The 16,184-nt window shown below is 44.1% G+C and overlaps 1 protein-coding gene across 3 annotated transcripts in view; it reads left to right on the top strand.

Annotated features, from left to right (window-relative positions):
- The first annotated feature begins 2,276 nt into the window (after nucleotides 1-2,276).
- LOC116982022 (acyl-CoA-binding domain-containing protein 5-like) overlaps nucleotides 2,277-16,184 on the top strand; it is a 52,618-nt gene continuing 38,710 nt past the window's right edge. For 2 of the 3 annotated variants that reach the window (XM_033035293.1, XM_033035294.1), the window contains exons 1-3: nucleotides 2,279-2,404; nucleotides 4,392-4,563; nucleotides 13,939-14,059. In XM_033035293.1, coding sequence (XP_032891184.1) covers nucleotides 4,479-4,563; nucleotides 13,939-14,059 — 206 coding nt within the window. In that variant the 5' untranslated portion in view covers nucleotides 2,279-2,404; nucleotides 4,392-4,478. Of the gene's footprint in view, nucleotides 2,405-4,391; nucleotides 4,564-13,938; nucleotides 14,060-16,184 lie in introns of all 3 variants that reach the window. The other variant, XM_033035295.1, reaches the window with a different exon arrangement.

The following is a 16,184-nucleotide window of genomic DNA, read 5'->3' as shown; positions in this document are numbered from 1 at the left end:
TAGGGACAGGAGGAAGAATAGGGTGCCTCCCTTCTAGCTGTGTTCCCCTGTTGAGGAAGACTGAGCCACTGGAATAAACCTGAGACCACCAGTCAATATGAGGCCAAGACTGGGCTGCTGGGAAGAAGCTCTAGACAGCCAGGACTAGACTACTGATGCTAAAACTGAGTGGCCTGAGGGCAAGCCGGAGAAGCTAGTGCCTCTTCTGCCCATGGACAATGAGGGACTGCATTCACACACTGAGGTAAGGACTAAGCTGCCAGGATTATCCAGTTCTTGGTGGTCACTGTTTTCAGATTCCTATACCTTCTTACCAATGGTAGGATTGAAACGAGAGCAAGGCCAGGGTTGATGCGGGTCTCATAACATCAGCCACCTTTGCCCAGCTGACCCAGCCGGGGTTGATCAGGCCCCGACTTCCGTCCCAGCAGCAACCGCCCACGGATCAGCCCTCTTAATCCAAAACTGCGGCTTCGCTTGCGGATTGAATGGCCCTCTTCTTTGCCAGCCCCGTAATGCCCAACTGGTTGAGGACTTTGCAGAGTGAGCGTCCTGCAAAGCCTCTACAGCCCACCTCTATGGGCTCATAGTATGTCTTCCCACCTCTGTCCTGGCACATCTCCACCAGTTCCTGGTACTTTGCGCATTTCCTCACGTTAGCCTCTTCAATACGCTCTTCCCAGGGCACTGTCAGCTCCAGAATGATCAGCTGTTTTGTCACTTTGGAGGTGATGATCATGTCTGGCCGGAGTGATGTTGCTGTGATGTGCTGTGAAAATTGCCCAGATCGACGTGCAGCTGCCAGTCAGTGGCTGTGTAGAGGAGGCCCGTCCTTGTTTTTGGTTGTGGTCGAGGCTTCTCTCCATCTTTGACAAAAGTGATTGATTTCTTTGGGGCGTGGTGGTGTTTGCTGTTACCGATGGCAGTGGCTATGCTCTCAGCAACCACCTTGAGCACCTGGTCATGGCGCCACTGATAGTGACCTTCCCCAAGGGACTTTGGGCAGCTGCTGAGGAGATGTTCTAATGATCCTGTTCCAGAGCAAAGTGGGCAGGAAGGAGTCTCGCTCTTGCCCCAGACGTGGAGGTTTTCTGGACTTGGTAGGGCATCGTAGACAGCTTGGACAAGGAACCGGACGCTCTGGAAGTCTGCCTGCATGATGTTTGACCAGGTAATCTTGCTCTGCGGTATGCTCTCCCACCTTGTCCACGCTCCCTGCTGCCTGAGCCCCACTGTCCTGCTCACACGCTCTTCCTCCACTCCTGCTCGGACCTCTTCCTGGATTAGATGGTGTCTCTCCTTGCCCTGGGCCTTGCCAACCGGTGTCTTCGGGAAGTATCCCAAACCCGCTCTGCCAGTTGCCATGAATCCCACCAATGCCTTTTGCCTTAGGCAAATATATTAAACAAATATTTAAAAATGTTCAATGTGTGTAAAACAGAATTGTTTTCATAGTAAAAAGCCATTAAGCAAATACATTCCTGAAGGGTACTGTATACATGGTGGCCTCTTTATATTTGCTCCTTTGGTCTGACCTGGCTGTGTCCATGGCAGCACGATTGAGTGGGATTATCATTGAGTTAAAGTTGGGTTGGTAAACTGAATTTATTCCCTCCCCACTATCAAGGAAAGTTTAAATGGGATTAATATAGTCAAAATGGATGAATAAATGGGCCAAAGGGCTTGTTTGTGTGCTGTATGACTGTAACCCCCTTTTTCTACTATGAACTACAACTAAACTATAAACTGCCGGGGTTTCACTGGGGACTTTGGGCTTTGGACTTTGTTTGATTTTGCACAACATTTTTTTAATTGCATTTTTTTTTTTGTTTATAATTATATTTTCTATTGAGTACTGTGCTCACAAACCTATCGTGCTGCTGTGAGTAAGAATTTCATTGTGTGTTTTGGTAATGTTATTGCAGTATATAATATAATATATATGTTTTAAGTATTTAACAGCTTTTTGTTGTTCATTGTGATATTCACTGAGTGCTGCGCTGCAAGGAAAATTGTCATTGTTCCATTTCAAATCCACTCTTGATTTGACTGGATAGCACACAAAGGCGTTTCGCTGTACCTTGGTACGTGTGACAATAATAAACAATGCCAATAGCAATATGCAATATTCTAAGCACCCCCTGGCTATTTATTTCAGGTTGAATCAGCGAAAAAAAAACTATTTCCAGCATTCCTTAATGGTGCGTGGACAAAATGAAGCTGGTAACAACACAGTAAATTCAATTAATTCCTACCTCGGATATAGAATAGTTTTCAATACTGTATAAATGTGCGAATTGAAATCGAAAGCCATGGTGCAGCATTGGAGACAATGTCCCTTTAAAGCTGCCTGGGACTGACTCCACCTCCTCGTTTATACTTCCTGTATACTCCTGTGACCGAGGTTAGTAGATGTGGGCTGCAGGCCTTTCTTTTTAGTTGTTGCAATTTTAGGCTGTTCTGTTTGAATTGTGGTGCTTGTTAACGATGCTGTTTAGGGCAAGTGTATTTTATGCGGGGTTTATCTCTGCAATCCTTTGTTGAGTAGCTCAGGAGCACAAGCTGCAGCCTTTAGCGATCAGTGGCAACCCGATTCATTGCGAATGTTTACACAGTTTATGTTATCAGTCTGAAGAAGGGTCTCGACCCGAAACGTTACCTATTTACTTCGCTCCATATATGCTGCCTCACCCGCTGAGTTCCTCCAGCATTTTTGTCTATCTTCGATTTTCCAGCACCTGCAGTTCCATTTTAAACGTGAATGTTTACCTGTTCACTTTAAACAGCTTGGCACAAATGGTTTCCCACTTCAGTAAATGCAAAGAGCTTGAGCTAAATCTAAAGTTGCTCACAAGGTCAGAGAGTTGTACTGCACGGAAACGGGCCCCTCGGGCCACCATGTCCATGCTGACCTATTTGGTCAGTCCCATTTGCCTGCATTTGGCCCATGACACAGACCTATCCATATATCTGTCCAATATCTCTCTTTTAAAACCTGTGTAATTGTTTCCATTTCTATAGCTTCCTCTGGCAGCTCATTCCATATATGGAATACCATCTGAATGAAAAACAGGTGTCCCTGAGGTCCCTCTTAATTCTCCTCTCACCTTAAGCCGGTGCACTCTAATTTTAGAACCCTCTATCCTGGGGAAAAAAGACTGGGTGTTTACTTCATCCTTGCCCCTCATGATCTTCTGCCCCACAATAAGTTCACCCCTCAGCCCCCCCTGCTCCAAAGAAAATGTCCCAGCCTAGAAACCTCTCCCTATAACGCAAGCCCTGGTAACATTTGAGGGAGGTGGAAATTTATGATCACCTTTGATAAACCAATGATATAACCATTCCATCTGTACAATGCATGGGAGTAGGTTTCATTAATGCAGTTGTGTGTATGAAGGGTGACAGACAGAAGCTCTGACTACTGGAGATGAGGAGGGTTCAATGTGGTTTGAAAGGTTTTAATTTCAAATTGGAAATGTGAAGTCTGCTGGGAGCGTTCGTGTTTCCAGTCTGCTCTTCTGTGTAAACAGTGGCGATGGATGTCAGCCAAGAACAATACCGGAAGTGTGAGCAGTGTCTCTACCCCGCTGTGAGGGCCATGACAAGTCTCACCACCTCACCCAAGTCATGGCCTGCGAAGAGTTTACCATTGTATTCACGTCCTCGCAGTTCAACATTTTCAACAATGATTTCCCCATATTCCAGGGGCCCCAACAGTCCTTTAGACGTATGGCATTGGTGCTTTATTTGTCACCTGTACCGAGGGGCAGTGAAATTCATTTTTGTTTACAGTTCAGTACAAGTATCACTATACATAAGTACTTAGATACATATTAGCTAAGCATCTCAGAGACAGTGCAAGTGTATAGCAATGGTACCCTGCGACAGAACAGAGTTGCCAGTTTGGGACCCTTTTCAAGTCCCAATTGTTGTAAGTGCAGGGATCTTGATCAGAGCGTGAAGGTCTGTTGTCCTGGCGGCGTCGCAGGATCACCTTCCAGGTGAGACAGAGGTTCACGTGCACTGTCTGTGTGGAGTTTGCATGTTCTCCCTTGTGACCGCATGGATTTCCTCTAGGAGTTCCACATCCCAAAAGACCTGCAGGTTTGTAGGTTAATTGGCGTACTATTTCTTTTAAAATGTCCCTCGTGTGTAAGGGGTGAATGAGAATAGGGAATAACAAAGAACTAGTGTGGACGGGTGATCGATGGGCGGCATGCTGTCAGTGAGCTGAAGGGCCTGTTTGCATGCTAATCTCTAAACCAAAAGTAAACAGCAAATATATCTGTAGATACTGTTTTGAAGTGTGTCACATGGTTTTCTGGGAAGTACCATACAGCCATGGCAGAGCTACTTGCAATTCTGTGCCTGTTGTGTGTTCATACTGACAGCTTCTGTGGTCACCAGGGATTCTGAGGTGTTGGTGCAGCTTCCCTGAAATTGGAAAGTTTAAATAAATTCCTTCCCGACGCTAGAAAATGGACACGATGGTAGAGGTTCAATCGGACTTCCAGAGACAATTCCAGGTGGCTGTTTCTGTCATCCAGGCCCTGCCAAAAAAAGGTGAGTGAATTATCCTTTAAGAGTCAAGAGTGTTTTATCGTCGTATGTCCCGAAATGGAACAATGGAGTTCTTACTTGCAGCAGCACAACACGTATATAAACATAGTACCCGATATGGTGCAGAGGTTTTGGTGGGAATGGTAAACGGTGGAGACAATGCCATATATTCCTTCAGTCTGAAGAAGGGTTTCGGCCCGAAACGTCACCTATTTCCTTCGCTCCATAGATGCTGCTGCACCCGCTGAGTTTCTCCAGCATTTTTGTGTACCTTCGATTTTCCAGCATCTGCAGTTCCTTCTTGAACGCCATATATTCCTCTCCGTTTGGGATGGGGCAACACGGTGGCGCAGCGGTAGAACTACTGCCTTACAGCGCCAGAGACCCAGGTTCTATCCTGACTGCGGGTGCTGTCTGCACGGAGTTTGTACATTCTCCCCGTGCCCTGCGTGGGTTTTCTCCCAGATCTTCGGTTTCCTCCCACACTCCAAAGGTACAGGTTTGGAGGTTAATTGGTGTGGTGTAAATGTAAAATTATCCCTAGTGTGTGTAGGGCAGTGTTAATGTGTGGGGATCGTTTGTCATAGAAACATAGAAAATAGGTGCAGGAGTAGGCCATTCGGCCCTTCGAGCCTGCACCGCCATTCAATATGATCATGGCTGATCATCCAACTCAGTATCCCGTACCTGCCTTCTCTCCATACCCCCTGATCCCTTTAGCCACAAGGGCCACATCTAACTCCCTCTTAAATATAGCCAATGAACTGGCCTCAACTACCTTCTGTGGCAGAGAGTTCCAGAGATTCACCACTCTCTGTGTGAAAAATGTTTTTCTCATCTCGGTCCTAAAGGATTTCCCCTCTATCCTTAAGCTGTGACCTCTTGTCCTGGACTTCCCCAACATCTTGCTGCATCCAGCCTGTCCAACCCCTTAAGAATTTTGTAGGTTTCTATAAGATCCCTCCTCAATCTCCTAAATTCTAGCGAGTAGAAGCCGAGTCTATCCAGTCTTTCTTCATATGAAAGTCCTGACATCCCAAGAATCAGTCTGGTGAACCTTCTCTGCACTCCCTCTATGGCAATAATGTCCTTCCTCAGATTTGGAGACCAAAACTGTACGCAATACTCCAGGTGTGGTCTCACCAATACCCTGTACAACTGCAGTAGAACCTCCCTGCTCCTATACTCAAATCCTTTTGCTATGAATGCTAACATACCATTCGCTTTCTTCACTGCCTGCTGCACCTGCATGCCTACTTTCAATGACTGGTGTACCATGACACCCAGGTCTCGTTGCATCTCCCCTTTTCCTATTGCACCATTGTCGGTGCGGACTCGGTGGGCCGAAGGGGCAGTTTCTGCGCTCTATTTCCAAACTAAACTAAACCATTTACTTTTGACCCCTTCCCTTTGCCTAATACCGCTGAGACCCTCTGACAGACAAACACCTCTCTGGCCTCTGGCTGTGCTGATCTCTGACTTCCACTCTGCGTCTCTGCTCTTTTCAAGGACTATTGCTCAACAGTTTTGTACATTACACAACCATTCTCACTCTAGGGTGCTGCATTTTAAAGAAAAGACCATTCACATTTGCTAATGTTCAAATTTGCTGATATTTGATCTGACTGGTTTTGATGTGGATTACACATTTCTTTCATAATTCTGCCTGTCTTTATAAGGTCATGAGGGATAGGAGTAGGATTCGGCCCATCTAGTCTACTCCACCATTCAATCATGGCCGATCTATCTCTCCCTCCTAACCCCATTCTCCTGCCTTCCCCCCCCCCCCCATGATCCCTAACACCTGTACATTCTTGGAATAAGCACACTGTAGTAAGAATAAGTATCTGGTGTGTATATATATACTATCTGTTTCTGCACTTGATCTCTAAACTGAACTGAAGGTGGTTTTCCATAATTTCTGCCCGTAAACAAACAGGTTCAACCTATCATACCTGTTGGGTTCGGTGCTCAACATAGGAAATTCTGAGTACAACCACTGGTTCATTCATTCCACTTTACACACTGTCACCAGTAGCATGTGTAGGAAGAAACTGCAGATACTGGTTTATACTGACGATGGGCACAAAATGCAAGAGTAACTCAGCGGGTCAGGCAGCAGCTCTGGAGAAAAGGGTCAGGTGATGTTTTGGATCGAGACCTTTCTTCAGACACCAGCATATTGCAGGTTTCCATTATTGTCATTATCTGTGTCAGTGGAAGGTGCTTGATATATTGCGGGAAAACTAGGTATTCCACTGGGTGGCACTTGGATGGCAGCTTCGCCTGCAGTCTGTCTGTCCTTTTTGTCATTTTTTAAATTATTTTTAGTGTGTTTAAAAAGTATGTGTTAATGGGGGGGGGGGGTGGTCAGGGGAATTTTTTTTTCAATATCTTAACTTGCCGGAGATGCTATTGTTTTAGGCCGCTAACTGGAGGCCTTGCTCGAGGCTGACTGAGCCCCACTGCGGGGCATGGATTTACCATCGGAGCCAATCCCTTCCCTGGGATCGATGCTCCAACCGCGGCCTGTGGACTTTAACACCCAGGAGCTCGCAGTCTCGGGTTGAGACCAATGTCGCGAAACTCCAAAACCGCACGACGATCGTTTAGATCCGACCCGGGGTGGATCGCCAGGCGCGGATGAGCTGAGATTCCCCCCCCACCAATGCAGGAGCTTGATCACCCCGACGAGGTGGCCCACTGCCGGCTATGGGAGTAATATCGTCCCATCAACGGAAGATTAGAGGCCCCCGACTGCTGGAGGACAAAGAAGGGAGAGATTGAACTTTTTTTCGCCTTCCATCACTGCCAGGAATGTGGAGGAGTCACTGTGGTGGATGTTTATGTCAAAATGTATTTTGTGTGTTCTGTTGCTTTTTATTGGTATGACTGTATGGCAAATCAAATTCTTTGTATATTGCAAAAATACTTGGCTAATAAAGTATAGAAAGACGTATATATTTTACATTCTCTGTGTCATCCCAGAGCAACCTATTATTACTCATCCATTTTGATGTTGTTCTTGGCCATAATCACTAATTGCACATTAACTAGTGTTCTCCTTTGCCATGGTCAGGAACACTCTGCAGCCTTGGCAGAAAAGTTCAGAGAACTGTGAACCAAAGTGACTTACTCCCAGGCTGGTTGTGCATATATTTTCTGCAATCTATTGTTTTGATTTAAAGTTCAGTTCACAGAATTGCATCTTTCTCTCAAAGTTGCCTTGGGGGGACAATGCAAGATTCCATCAGTTAGAGAAGGCTCTTTGAGTTGCGCAAGATTTGTTCAATCACACAAAGAGATCAGTGGCCTTGTGTTCAAAGTTCATTTGTATATTTTTTTTTTTTAAACCAGAAATGTGCACAAACGAAAGGAGTATTTGGATCAATACAGACACTTCTACAAGACATCTTTTGTCATTTTTAAGTTAATTTTAAGAAGATGGGCAACTGAAAGCCCTTCTTAAAAATGCTTCATGTTATTAAACCGATTTTCAGATGTAAAATTGGAGCAGATTTTCATTCTAAGAAGCATTAGGAATATTATGAAAGAAAATATAGTTTGGTGATGCTGTTTCACGGCAGATCTTATGCTTGTAGTTAAAACATTGATCAGTACAGCACAGGAACAGGCCCTACACCCCACAATATCTGTGCCAAACATGATGCCAAGACCAAATCTTATCTGCCCGCACAAAATACTTATCCTTCATTCCCAGCATATCCTTATGCTTATTCAAAATTCTCTTATATGCCACTCATATCTGCCTCAAGGTCCGACAGTGTGTTCCAGGCACCTCCCACCATCTGTTTTTAAAAAAAAACCTGCCCCACGCATCTCCTTTAAACTTTGCACCTCTCACCTTAAAGCTATGTCCTCTAGTATTGATTTTTTTTTTCCCTCTCCCACTGGGAAAAAAGTTCTGACCATCTACCCTGTCTAGTTACGCAGATGATTTTTTATTAAAACTCACCACCATAAATACCAGCACAATTTTGCAATTACACCAAACCCTAGCCCTAAAGACCTGCAGTATGGCTGAAAAATGTTACGACTATTGCTTTGAAATTCAAGAGATGATGTATTGCTGTTTGATTACTAAGTAGATGGCTGGGATTTCTACCCTTCACTCTGCCCTCCCCTTCCAAGCATGCAGTGAAAGATATGACACTGAGTGTCTATGATCTTCTAGTCATCTTGAAACTGTTGGCAAAAACCATAGATTAAAGAATGGTTCGATTGGGCTTGTATTCACTGGAATTTAGAAGGATGAGAGGGATCATAAACACATATAAAATTCTTAGATTGGACAGGCTAGATGCAGGAAAAAAAATCCCAATGTTGGGGGAGTCCAGAAAGAGGGGTCACAGTTTAGAAATAAGGGGTAGGCCATTTAAGACTGAGATGAGGAAAAACATTTTCACCCAGAGAGTTGTGAATCTGTAGAATTTTCTGCCACAGAAGGCCAATTCAAGTCCCGCTGAGTTACTCCAGCATATTCTGTCTATCTTCTAATAATTTGGTACCTCTGAGCTCGCTGTGAGCAGCCAACAGGCACAATCCTCAGTCAGAATTCCCACTGGACATCGTCCCAGTCCTGTAGTCTATGCCAGTAGCATTCTATATTGTGCAGATTGGAAGGCTTATGATGCATGTGGAGCATGAAGTAAAATCAGGACAAAGTATGGCAAGCAATAGGTCTGAAGAAGAGTCTCGACCGGAAATGTCACCCATTCCTTCTCTCCAGAAATGCTGTCTGTCCCGTTGAGTTACTCCAGCATTTTGTGTCTACCTTTGAATTAAACCAGCATCTGCAGTTCTTTCCTACACAAGCAATCTATATTACTAAAAGTCTGATCTTGACCGCTTTTGGCCCACTGTGCTGCGATTTCCGAGAGAACGCCGCCACCTACGGCTGTCATTTTTGGCCACCTCGCTCAGAGCCCGCTCCGCCTTCATGGACCGGAGGATTATTCCCATCGATGACAAATCGGAGAGATATTAATGTTTTTAAATAATTCATCATTCCCTCTGCTGCCCCTGCTGGAGGGAGGGGGAGGGACTATAAAACCAGGAAGTGGTGTGCCTCACTCAGTCTCTGCAAGATGGATGAAGCCAAAGGGTCATGTCTCTCTGAGCTCTGAATAACACTGAACACATGTCTTCTCAACTGTGAGTCCCCTTACTGTGGTTTGAAATTGAAAATATGGTTTGTTTGAAGTAAAAAGGCACTGCCTGCAAATGGTTGTTTGGGTGCTTTGGCGGAGTTAAAAGGCACTACTTACTGCAAATGGTGGCTTGTGTGCTTTGGCTTGAAGTTAAAAGGCACTACTGCAAATGCACTTACTTCCTGTTTGCACTGTATATTGATTTTAGATAAAATGCTACCATTTGCGGCTGTGATTTTTGGCCATCTTACTCAGTCCCCCTCTGCTCAGCAGGTGCAGAGAATTCTTCCCATCAATGAAATATAAAAGTGTTATTAGTGTTTAAAAAATGTTGAGAATCTCTCTCCTGTCAATCACGCCATGAAGGCCACACCTTTTCCAGGGGGAAGGGTTATAAAACCCGGAAGTGTGGGTGTGACTCAGTCTCTGCCTGATGGGGGAGGGAGAGGTCACGACTCTGTCTGGGCTGTGAATCAACTGATCACATGGAATGGCTTCTGAACTGTGAGTTTGGTGTTGTGTGTGGTTTTATGGTGGTTTCACCCTGCATGAAATGGTATGAAGCTGCATTTGAATTTGGTGGCCTTGCACCCTGCTTGAAATGGAATGAAACTGCACTTGAATTTGGTGGCCTTGCACCCTGCTTGAAGTGGTATGAAACTGCACTTGAATTCGGTGGCCTTGCACCCTGCTTGAAGTGGTTGGAAACTGCACTTTAATTCAGTGGCCTTGCACCCTGTTCAAAGTGGTAAGAAACTGCACTTGAATTTGGTGGCCTTGCACCCTGCTTGAAATGGAATTTCAAGGAATAGCCATGAGTCAACTGCCAGCCCACCAGCCGTAAGTGAGCTGCCAGCAGATCAGGCTTGAGGGACTGAGCTGCCACCCCAAGAACCCATACCAGCGCTCCAGAAAGCCCCCCCACTGGCCACCAATATTGGATTTGGTGGAGAGGTGGAATATTGTGTCGGGGGACCAGCCCTCCCATGTGAACATGGGACCCAACGGGTCTCACTTAGTCTAGTAGGTGGATACAGGTTGGGAGGGGGGGGGGGTTGTTTGGTAAATGATAAAGTTTCCCCTCCCACCCCCACCCCCCCCCCCCTCTTCTCACCATACATCGCACCCTTTGGTCGTCTTTTCTTTAGCCTTTGACTTGCTTCATCCGTATGCCGCTCCCCCCCTCACCTGTATCCACCCATCACTCACCAGGCCTTTTCCTGCCCCCACCCTTTTTCAGCTTTATTCTCCCTATTCTAATCAGTCCGAAGAAGGGACCCATCCCAAAAAGTCACCTGTCCATTTTCCCCCACGTACCTGCTGAGTTCCTCCAGCACTTTGTTTTACTCAGGTTACAAAGTTATAACAAGTGTCGGATTTCATTCCAAAGGGGGCTAAGGATGCTTGGGATAATCGTTATCTTATTGTTTTAATTTGCTTTTGCAAATTGAGGAAAAATAATGAGTACCTCAGTGCAATGTCCTGGCTGTATATCTTGCAGTGGATTAGTGTCTATATATAGGAATGGGCACTGGAATTTAACATGTTGTTCGTGAAGCCAGATTGCCACCACAACATTTCACACCGTTGATAATTTATTATTCAAATATAACTGAAATGTTTTAAGAACGTTCCCTTTGCTACATATTTCCTGAGGGATTTGGGCTTGGGTGTAACAATATTTGATGTATGTTTCTAAAAAAATAAATGTCACTAAGTTCAGAGCAAATATTTACATTATGAGACTAAGATGCAGTCATGTATTTCAATGCATGTATTGAACGTATAGATGTATGTATTTGGAAGGTTCAACACCTTATCAAGGGTATCTAAGATAGACAATCAATGTTGGCCTTGCAAGTGCCACTCATTGCTTGTAAATGGATCTCAAATGAAAGGTGAAATAACAACATTTGTTTCGTTTAAAAAAAAAATATTATTGGTTTGAGCTCATGCCTTTTGAGTTTTGAAGCGCTTAAAATCAATATTAAAACTATTGAAGAAATGGGGGATGAAAGAAATTTTCCAATTAACCATATTCGTGAATGGATGAATAATGCATTCTGTTTCATTAATCTTTAAACTATTTTTGGTTGTCAACTCATCTAAGTCTAAGCTGTCTTAAAAATTCTCATTAGGGCTATGGTTTGATGGTAAAGCATTAATTCAGTATGAAAGTAATTGATTGCAAAATGTATTTTTAAAGCGTAGATTCTTAGGTTCTTGATAAGGGTGCCAAAGGTTTAATAGTTTATTGTCACGTGTACAGAAGTACAGTGAAATGCTTTTTGATGCACGCCATCCAGTCAGCGAAACAACTATACATGATTACAATCGAGCAGTCCAGTGTACAGATACAGGATAAAGGGAATAACATGTAGGAAGGAACTGCAGATGCTGGTTTACATCGAAGAAAAACCCAAAATGCTGGAGTAACAGGCAGCATCTTTATAAAGAAGGAATGGGTGACATTTCAGGTCGAGACCCTTCAGACTGAGAGTCATGGGAGAAGGAAACTAGAGATATGGAAGAGCAGGGTGTGAAAACGACAGATCAAAGCAGACGACGATCCAGGAAATGTAGAATGGTCATTTAGTGCATGATAAAGTCTGATTAAAGATAGTCTGGCAGTCTAGCTCAGGACCTCTCTCTAGTTGGTGTGAGGATGGTTCAGTTGGCTGATACCAGCTGGGAATAGTGTCCCTGAATTTGGAGGTATGCGTTTTCATGCTTCTATACCTCTTGTCTGATGGGTGAGGGGAGAAGAGGGAGTGTCTGGGTTGAGACTGACTAGTCCTCGATTATGCTGGTGGCATTGCGAGGCAGCGCAAAGTGTAGATGCAGTCAATGGAAGATTGGTTTGTGTAATGGTATGGGCTGTGTCCACAATTCTCTGCAATATCTTGCAGTCTTCAATGGAGCTGTTCCCAAACCATGCTGTGATTCACCCCGATAAAATGCTTTCCACTGCCCATCTTTAGAAGTTGGTTAGAGTTGTAGGGGACATACCAAACTTCCGAAGCCTTTTAAGGAAGTAGAGATGTTGGTATGCTTTCTTGGTCATTGCTTCGATATGGCTAGTCCAGGACAAATTGCTGGTGATATTGACTCCCAGTATCTCTACTTCAGCGCCGTCAATGTATACCACAGTGTGTGTACCGCTTTGCCTCCTGAAACCGATCACTATGTCCTTTGTCTTGCTGACATTGAAAGGTTAGAAACATACAAACATAGAAAATAGGTGCAGGAGTAGGCCGTTCGGCCCATCGAACCAGCACCGCCATTCAATATGATCATGGTTGATCATCTGTTCCTGCTTTCTGCCCATGTCCCTTGATTCTGTTAGCATTAAGAGCTATATCTAACTCTCTCTTGAATATATCCAGTGAATTGGCTCCCACTGCCTTCTGTGGCAGAGAATTCCACAGATTTGCAACTCTCTGGGTGAGTTTCTTTTTTTACCTCATCTCAGTCCTAAATGGCCTACCCCTTATTCTTACTCTGGACTTCCCCCAACTTCGGGAACATTTTATCTGCATCTAGCCTGTCCAATCCCTTAAGAGTTTTATATGTTTCTATAAGATTCCATCTCATCCTTCAAATTCCAGTGAATATAAGCCCAGTTAATCCATTCTTTCATCATATGTCATCCCGGAAATTAACCTGGTTATTGCTTTGACACCAGGTTAAGAGGTTCTCAATCTCCTTCCTGTACTCCGTCTCATCATTATTTGATATGTGTCCCACTAGGGTGATATCATCCATGAATTTGTAATTGAGTTGGACTTGCACTTGGCTGCACAGTTATGGGTGTGTAAGGAGTAAAGGAGGAGGCTGAGTACCTATCCTTGCGGAGCAGCATTATTGAAGATTATTGTAGAGGACGATTTGTCCCCTATCCTCTCTGATCGTGGTCTGTTGGTCAGGAAGTCAGGGATCCATTTGTAGAGATGAGTGCTTATTCCATGTTCCATGAGTTTGGAGCTGAGTCTGGATGGGGTAATGGTACTAAAAGTAGAGCTGTATTCTATGAATAAAAATCTGGCGTAGGTGTCTCTCTTATGTGGAATGTGGGAACTACTCCAGAAATATTAATCTTTCCTTTCATTTTCTTTCATCTGTGAATGGCAGCAGCAGGTGGCCAAGTGGGAATATCACAGACGACTAAATAGAGTGTGCTATTTTTAATTTGTCTCTCTGCCATCAGGTTCTTACCAGCCGTCCCATGAGAAGATGCTGAAGTTTTACAGTTACTACAAACAGGCGACTGTTGGCCCCTGTACCATCAGCAGGCCTGGCTTCTGGGACCCTGTTGGACGCATAAAATGGTAACCTTTGCCTTGTGTTATCTATCAAATTAAGGTGAAGGAAGTACGGTGATTCCTAGCCACAGAGAAGTCATTGTGCCTTTTGTTTTAATATGTAGACTGCTGGTTTTGGTTCCTCTTTGATGTTTGGAAACTCAAAGGAACTGGAAAAAAGTAGATGCGGGATTTTCCAGTGAGGCTTTGATGAGCCAAATTATTTAGTTCCATGCCAGACATTTCCCCTTCATTTGACAATTTTTCGTGTTTGGGGAAATTGGCAAATCAGTTCATGATTAACACTGCTAATCTTTCAATCCATTAGAAATCCTACTTATTACTCTTGAACTGTAACCTTGGAAATTGCTGTTGTTCTTGCCAATGTAATTGAAGTAATATTAGGGATTCTGCACCCATCATTAGATAATAGGATCCGAAAGTAGACTAAGACCATTTTCACAACTCTGCTCTTATCCTCTACCACTAATTAGCCACTTATTGCCTCAGGCGCATGTGGGTTCATTAACTGGAGCCTCCCACTAGGGATAGACACGATGCTGGAGTAACTCAGCAGGACAGGCAGTATCTCTGGAGAGAAGGAATGGGTGATGTTTTGGGTCGAGCCCCTTCTTCAGGGACTAGGCAGGCAGACCAGAGCTCTTGTGCTTTTCCACGTGAGCAGGTGCCTTATGGTTAAACACCAGGAAAACATTTTTCAAATTTTTAAGTTTTTAACAATGGTGAAAGATTTTGGAGATATTCAGTTACTTCACCTCAGTTGTAGGGTGTTATAACACATTGCTCAATTCATTCATTTACTGGATTAATTTACCCTTTGGCCCACCGTGTCCATGCTGACCATCGATCACCCGTTCACACTAATTACGTTATCCCACTTTCTCGTCCACTCACTACACACTAGAGGCAATTTTGCAGAGGCCAATTAATCCACAAAAGCCGCAGGTATTTAGGTTGTGGGAGAAAACCCATGTTTTTTCAGTGAGAACATGCAAACTCCAGACAGAGAGCAAGGTCCGAGGTCAGGATTGAACCCAGGTCTCTGGCAAAGTGAGGCAGCTGCACTACCAGCTGCGCCACTGTGCCGGCCACTTGTGAATTATAACTTACAATCAAGAGTGTTTAATGGTTATATGTACCGAAACGGAACAATGACAATCTTACTTCCAGCAGCGTAACAGATCTGTATGTTGAGTACTTAATTGATAACATCATAAAGCAAAGAACAAAGTTCAATAATTCTAATTAAAAATCCATAGTTAGTGTCCAGAAATGGGCTACTTGACTTACCATGTCAACGCTGATCTTTTTAATGTACCTACACTAATCCTATTAAGGTTCCTTCTCTGACTTATTTATTCAGTTGTTAAATGTCTCAAACGTGGTGATTGTATCCATTTCCACCAACTCCATTGGCAGAGAGTTACTCTGAGTAAAATGTATATGTTTCCCTCTCCAGTTGCCAAGACCTGTCAAGATGGGTTTTTTTCCTGATCAAACCTTCAGTCATCCAATTCTTTCCATGATCAGCTTTTCCCTTCATCCTTACCAGAGCACACTGGCTCCAAAATGTTACTAATTCTTTTTTTAAAGCTCCAAAATCAGCTTTTGTTGTTGTAATCTGAAATGTCTCCACTCAAATCATATTGCCAATGTTATCAGTAGTATTTCCGCAGTGCAATGGGGCACAAGATGCAGCAGTGAATTCATTTTATTCATTATGAATTATACATCAAGAAATGAATAAACATACTTCACATATTGTTATGTTACGAGTGGCACAGTGGTGCAGCGGTAGAGTTGCTGCCTTACTGTGCTTGCCCTTTGGCCCAACTTGCCCACACCGGCTAACAAGTCCCAGCTACACTAGTCCCACCTGCCAGCAATTGGTCCATATTGCTCCAAACCTGTCTTATCCATGTAGCTGTCTAACTGATTCTTAAATGTTGGGATAGTCTGTGCCTCAACTACCTTCTCTGGCAGCTTGTCCCATGCATCCACCACCCTTTGTGTGACAATTTTACCCCTCGGGTTCCTATTGAATGTTTTCCCCTTCACCTTAAACCCATGTCCTCTGGTCCTTGATTCACCTGCTCTGTGCAAGAGACTCTGTGCATCTGTCTGTACGGAG

This window comes from Amblyraja radiata, chromosome 16, assembly GCF_010909765.2.
Source record: "Amblyraja radiata isolate CabotCenter1 chromosome 16, sAmbRad1.1.pri, whole genome shotgun sequence".
NCBI lineage: Eukaryota > Metazoa > Chordata > Chondrichthyes > Rajiformes > Rajidae > Amblyraja > Amblyraja radiata.
The sequence above is the reverse complement of the archived record's forward strand: the minus strand, read 5'-3'. Positions and strand labels throughout refer to the sequence as shown.